The 6,746-nt window shown below is 50.6% G+C and overlaps 1 protein-coding gene across 1 annotated transcript in view; it reads left to right on the top strand.

Annotated features, from left to right (window-relative positions):
- ST8SIA2 (ST8 alpha-N-acetyl-neuraminide alpha-2,8-sialyltransferase 2) overlaps positions 1 to 3,798 on the top strand; it is a 76,256-nt gene extending 72,458 nt beyond the window's left edge. Inside the window, exon 6 of the mRNA XM_006142672.3 lies at positions 2,751 to 3,798. Coding sequence (XP_006142734.1) covers positions 2,751 to 3,036 — 286 coding nt within the window. The 3' untranslated portion in view covers positions 3,037 to 3,798. The remainder of the gene's footprint in view (positions 1 to 2,750) is intronic.
- Positions 3,799 to 6,746: the final 2,948 nt, after the last annotated feature.

The following is a 6,746-nucleotide window of genomic DNA, read 5'->3' as shown; positions in this document are numbered from 1 at the left end:
GCTGTCTGTCTCTCTTCCCCTCCTCTTCACTCCTGCCTCTCCTCTCTCCCTCTCTCTCTGTGTGTCTTGCTATGGTCAAATTGAAAATAACAATAATGATGAATAAAGGAAATAATTCTTTAAAAAAAAAAATTCAGCCACTAGCAAGTGTCTTGGCCCAGAGAGGATGAAATAGGTCAAAGCGTGAGAAGGAGCCTTCAAGTGACTAGCTTAGGGAACAACCGTGGCTGTTCAGGGCTAGCGGCAGGGGCAGGCTGTGCCCACGAGGGCCACATTCACTTCCATTCTAGCCATCGGGACCAGAGCCTCCGAGTGCGAGGTTGAAGGGGAGACCTGAGCACTCGAAACTACTAGTCAGGTTGGCAGGCAGAGCCTCAGAATCCATTGTCTCAAACCCTATCTGATTTACTGAAAAACAGATGATTAGGAATCTATAACCCTGATTCAAAAGCTCACCGTTACTCCAAACACACAAGGGGTTTAAGGAATGTGTTTTGGGCTCCCCTTTCTTTCTGAAGTGCCTAAGAGACCATTTTGCAGAAAGAAGAGAGTAGTCTTCTAGCAAACCCGCTGCATCCCGCCCACTCCAACCTGTTAGCTATGAGCATTGTGAATGGTCCGGGGCTGGTCCTTCTTTCAGCAATATGTGAGTGTCTCGTATCTGGCCCACGTGAGCATTATGAATGGTCCGGGCTGGTCCCTCTTTTAGCAATATGTGAGTGTCTCGTATCTGGCCCACTTTCACTTCAGCACGAATTAATGGGCATATTTGATTATAAAGTCGCATGCACTGCTGTGCTGAAGCGTCATTGGAGACCTCACTGGCCTTCTCTTCAAGGGACCCGATCTCTTTTATATGGACAGAGGGAGCATGTGGGACAAGAGCCACCCAAGGTTATTTCAGGACAGAAAACTGTGGCCGGTGTCTAGGCTAGACCCATGATGGCCAGGAATTTATGGCCAAGAGTTATGTCTTTTTTCCAAGGCATATGCATTGCTTTGAAAGGATTCGGCCTAGGGTGAGTGGAAGTTTTAACTCAAAACACATACGTTAGACCGCAGGGAGAATTTTGATGAAAGAATAGCTGCTTTCCACTTTCGGAGAAATTTCCAGATTGTCTTAGAATGTGAGAACCGGGAGATATCTTGCAAAGCACCTGGACTGCGCCCACAACTCGGCATAAATATGAAAATCAGGTCCCAGGGAGAAGGAATTTGCTCAAAGGCACACAGAGAGCTGGTGACAGAACTGGTTTTCTTAGCTCCATCCCCGAGCCTCTGCTTCCTAGTCTGTGACACGGAGATAGTCCCGTCCTCCCTGCATTCAAGGCTAAGGGACACAGAGATCGTCTCTGTGCAGAGTGTACACAGGACCTGCTTCGACACAAGCACCCTGAGTCTGGCACCCTGCTCTCCACTCTGTTCCTGCTCATTGCCTTTTGACACCCCCTTGAGGCAGGGAGCAGAGACCCATCTCACAGTGGGACCGCCACAATGCAGGGACAGAGCGTTAGAAGGGAAGGCGTGCCACAGCCCAGCCTCACAGGGCAGACTAGAGGTCAGTGCCCAGCTCTCCATGAAAGTCACATGTGCTCAGAGACGGGCAACCGCACCAGAGGACAAGGACACGTGGAACGTCTGGGGCAGGGACAGAGTCAGGAATGGCGGCAAGCAGGAGGAAGGATGGCTGAGCTCTCACAGAGGCCACCAGAGGCCAGCGGACCATAGCTGGGGGCAGAGTCCAGCCACGTGTGTTGCCTAGCGGTCTTTTGTGCACAAACACGTGACAGCTGAGTGGCTGCAACTGAGCCAATGGAACTGCAAGGCCAAAAAAGTGCATTATCTGGCCTATTACAGGAAAGGGGGCTGCCTGCCCCCTGCTGTCTGGATAACCTTGGGCAGACCACTCTTCAACTATGACCCTCACTTTTCTGCATCTGTATCCACAGACAGACTTGACAATATGAGAGGGTCCGTAAAATTATGAATATCAAAACATCTTGCCCAAGGAGAAGCTCAGTTATTCAATCGGTAACCATCCTTTAAAAAAGAGAGAGAGAGAGAGAGAGATTTTGCTATAGGGCACGTGCACTTGCTGGAGAGACAGAGAGAAAAACAGAGAGACAGAAAATGAAAAATCACCCCATAGGGGGATGGCCATGCAACAATCCCTTCTCCTGCATTCTCCTCTCAGGATTTTAGGCACGCAAGCACATGAGTCTGGCATGAGTTTCAAGCTACCAGGTCCAGGACTCGAACTGTGATCGCCATGCGGGAGTCCAGTGATGTGACCATTATGCCATCTGCTGGTCCCAATAACCATCGTCTTTCTGAAGGGAACTGGAATCAGCCACTTTGTCCCTATAGTTCCTGGAGGGGGCAGACTACTAGGCAGGGTAAAATCTTCCTCTTCCTGAGGTCAGCCAGTGGCATGGCAGTTAAGGCAGCTGGCTCTCACGTGACCAACATCACAGTTTGAGTCCTGGATCAGCAGCTTAAAAAGCACACCGGGCCTGTGTGTGCACCCCAAAATCCGAGAGGAGAATTGAGAAGCAACGACCATGGGAGTGGTCCTTTCTCTCCCTCTCTCCCTCCTCTTCTCCAGCAGGCTCACATGCCTTATAGCAAAAACTAATTTAAAAAAGAAAGAAAGAAAAAGAAAAGAAAAAAAAATCCCTCTTTCTAAACAGGATGATTCACACACTTTTGCTTCTTTCATTTATTTTTGTTTTCATTTTTTTTTTTTCCAGATACTGGTTAACCAACAAAGTTCACATCAAAAGACCCACCACCGGCCTCTTGATGTATACCCTGGCCACGCGTTTCTGCAACCAGATCTACCTCTACGGCTTCTGGCCCTTCCCGCTGGATCAGAACCAGAACCCCGTCAAGTATCATTATTATGACAGCCTCAAGTATGGCTACACCTCCCAGGCCAGTCCGCACACCATGCCCTTGGAGTTCAAGGCCCTCAAGAGCCTGCACGAGCAGGGAGCCTTGAAACTGACTGTCGGCCAGTGCGACGGGGCCACGTAAGGCGGGCGCCCTGCGGGACTCAGTGGCTCACATTTCCTGCCAGCTATGCCACGGGCAGATGGGAGTCGGGGTGGCACAAACAATAGAACAAGCAGGCTAGTGGTTTTCTTTGTTAAAGTGTAAAACAGTGACCAGAATATATATATCTATACCTGCATATATATATTGACCTGAGTATTTATAACTGTGTGGTGTTCATCTAGCATTAGGCAGATAAGCCACAGGAAGAAGGTGTGGAGAACCCACCTGAAACAGATTGAGACTCGGTCCATCTTTGGGGGCGGAAGGACTTGACACGAAAAGAAGCCGGTCCCATGACTTCGGATGACAAAATGCCACCTAGGTTGGAGGGATCTTTGGGCTCATCAATGAATGGAGAGCCACCTGTTGACAGTTGCCCCAAGCTTCTGGGATGTGTGGATTCTGGGTGAGCCAAGACCCAGAGGGGACAACTTAACCCAATCTAAAGCAGTGCTGTTCGCAGAGGACAAGGAGGTTGGAGAGTTCAACCAGGCAAAGGAGCACAAAGAAACCAAGTAGCAGAGGCCACATCTGAGCAGAGGGCCTTATTGCACAAAGTCAGAGTTTGCCTGCCCAAGGGATGACCCCAGGTGGGCCTCCACGGCTATGGAGAGAGGGACAGAGAAGATTCAACGGACAGTTCATGCTCTGGCTTAGCAAGAACCACCGAGAACTGTGAGTGGAGCAGGCAAGTGACACTGGAAAGGTGGGTTGTTCCTAATCATGTTTTTGAAAAACCAGGACCCCCTGTGAAGGGCCAGCTCCACCCCAGAATAAGGCAGAAGAGCGTGTAGTCATGTTAGGTGGTCTCTAAACAACGCAAGTCCGCCGAAGAGAAAGAGACCCTGGGATTTCACCCTTGTGGGTCAGTCTTCCTACCACCCTGTTACAATGTCATAGGATGGACTCTATTGTCCCCTTCTGCCACTAGGGAAATCATGGCAAAAGCTGGAAAGGGCACTGTCAAGATAAATGTCATTCTTAAAATATGTATGATTGCCTTTCTGGGTGTCTCACAGAGCCCCAGAGAGAGAGACCTAGAAGAACACTAAGCATCTCACTCCATGTCTCTGCAATCGCGCTCTCTCTTTGCTTTCTGCACTCTGCACTCTGGGGCCTCTGCAGCCTGACTGCTGTGCCAACGTCACTTTCTGGTCATTTTCCTATCCTGATGGTGACACTCCCCTGCACCAAGCTCCAACACTGAGGTTTTCAACTCTGCAGGGAGAGGTTTCAATGTCCACTCCATGCCTACTGACCCTCATCGTCCCGCCAACGCAATGATTTCAAAATTTTGCAAAATCCCTTTTTTGTCCCCCTAGTAAGGTTAATAATTAAGGGTTTTTTGTTTGTTTGTTTGTTTTCATTTTTTAAAGAAGCCCAAAGCCTAACGCATTTCTGAATACTGAACAAGATCCCCTGGGGAAATCTGGGCTTGACGCCAGCAACTTAGAGGTCAGAGCCACAGGCCACACACGGACAAGCATTAGCCACTTTGATCTGTTAGATGGGTTTCTTTGCCTGATAAATAACAGTGTTTTAAAACATGTTTGAAAGATAACTAAGGAACCACTGTCTCAAAGGTGAAAGGAGTTAAGAAAAGTAATCAGGATCTGCTCCTGGACAGATGAGACTGGACATGGCTAATCGGTGGCAATTTCCAAGAGGACACTCGCTCTTCATTAACAGCCGACAGGAAGCGAGCGGAGACAAGGCGGCACAAGAACGCTGGAACTGCCACCCTCACACTCGGATGCTCCAGCCCCAAACCATGAGGACAACGCCTCACCTCCACATTCTTTTTCCTTTGTTGTTCTTGTTGTTGCTTGAAGTCTGAGAGTTGGGATTTGCATTATAAAATGAATATTTTAAAAAGCAACAGCCCTAACAGCCTCTGCAGGAGCTGAGTGGCTTTGACTCCTCACGAGCATTGGAAATAATTAGCATCCATATTTTATGCATCTCCAGAGCTTTTCATCTCGAGGATCTCAAAGGCCCTAGAAGACATTTAATTTCGAAAGTTTACAGTGCCCTGGGGAGCAGGTAGAATTACCAGCAGGGCCTCAATGGATTCGCCAAGGCCTCCGATTCCAGAATATTCTGTGGTGAGTCCTCAGGGGAGCTCTGACAGATGATCTTGGAGCTGGTCCTGGGCTCTAACCACTGACCCAACGTCCTGTCCCTGCAGGGACCTGCAAGGGCCAGAGCTTTAGAGAACACAGTTTTCTTTCTGTCCTGTCTCAGCCTTGGTCCCCCAAACTGAAACTGATGGGAGTCAGAGCAGCAGTAATCCTCACGAACTGCCTCGGGAAAGACTCCAGGACAGCCTGCACCTCACCGCTCCCAGCTCCAGTCCCTACGCTGCCGTAATGCTTCAGTCCTGGGACGCCAGGAGCTCAGTGAACTCTGCCTTCTCGCACTCCTGTTGTCTCCGTCTGCCACACACAGGCAGGGGGTGACTCCCCTTCCCTGCCAGCTTAAGAGCTCCACTTGGGCAAGGTTCAACTGCTGGTTCTGGCATAGGCCGGCCAGCCTGTGGCTGCCAGTGGTCACAGGCTCCCGTGAGAAGAGGGTCGGCCAGCCTCGGCCCCGAGCACTGCTGAGAGCAGTCCCTGCTGACTCAGTCAGATCCCCAGTGCACCCACACCACCTACCCTGAAGCCCATAGACCCTCGCCCAATGGCCCCTCCTCCATGGAAGAGAAGGAGTCATCTGAAATGAGATCTCTTTAAAAACTCTTGCCTTTTCTCTTTGCTACGCTCATTCCGTTTCTGAGGAAGCAACATCCTCCTCTTGTCACTTACTTTTTCTCTCATGCCCCTTTCTGCCTTCCTCTGTCCCCCCTTTTCATCAACACTTGCTCGTTCCACCTGTCCTCGCTCTGCAGCCTCTTCCTCGCCCCCCTTCATGACCAGACTTGGGAAGGGTCTCCGGCATCTATTGCTTTGCTTCCTCCTCCCCATCCCCAGGCCCCCGGGACCAGCATCACAGCACCCTCCACGTCGTCAAGTCCAAAGGTTCTTTCTTGCCACCAAGTTCCCCACACCGCTCGACTCTGCAGTGACCCCTTGGTGCCCAGACGCCATGTTCTGACAGTTTTCCTGCCCCACCCCTTCCCCGAGCCCCTCTTGGCCATCTATTTATATATTTATTTATTTATGTATTTAATGATTTATTTATTGACACTCCTATTTGGCTCTAGAAAGGAGCTGCGGTGGATCTGAGCCGGGTTCCCTCTCTCTCCTCCGTGTCCCACCACACGGACATTCCTTACACGGGCACCCTGTCCTCACCGCCCGCAGGCTCCATCAGTAACTTCAGATCCAGCTGTCACCTCCCTCTGAGCACCCCCCACTCCTCTCTGCAGCCCAGCCTTTCTCCCAGTCTCCAGGCTCAGATTGTGCACTGCTGAACACACACTCACTGTACGCCCTGGTGGCAACACCATCCACTCAGCACCCCTCAAGTCAAGGATATCTCCTGTCTCGGCTCCCCTACAACCCCTGCTCTTTCTGTGAGAAGACCCGCTTAACATGACAGCCACCCAGGCAGAGACTCTGAAGTCATTTTCCACTCTTCGCCCCTGCGCTCCCTTGCTACTCCTTCCCTAAAGCGCTGACCCTGTCTCTTTACTTGGCACCTGGACCACTTAGCAGTTTCCTCTGCCAGCTTTCCTCTGCACACGCGTC

The sequence above is a fragment of the Tupaia chinensis genome, unplaced genomic scaffold (assembly GCF_000334495.1).
Source record: "Tupaia chinensis unplaced genomic scaffold, TupChi_1.0 Scaffold000078_1, whole genome shotgun sequence".
Classification (NCBI taxonomy): domain Eukaryota; kingdom Metazoa; phylum Chordata; class Mammalia; order Scandentia; family Tupaiidae; genus Tupaia; species Tupaia belangeri.
This window is presented reverse-complemented; position numbering and strand designations above follow the sequence as displayed.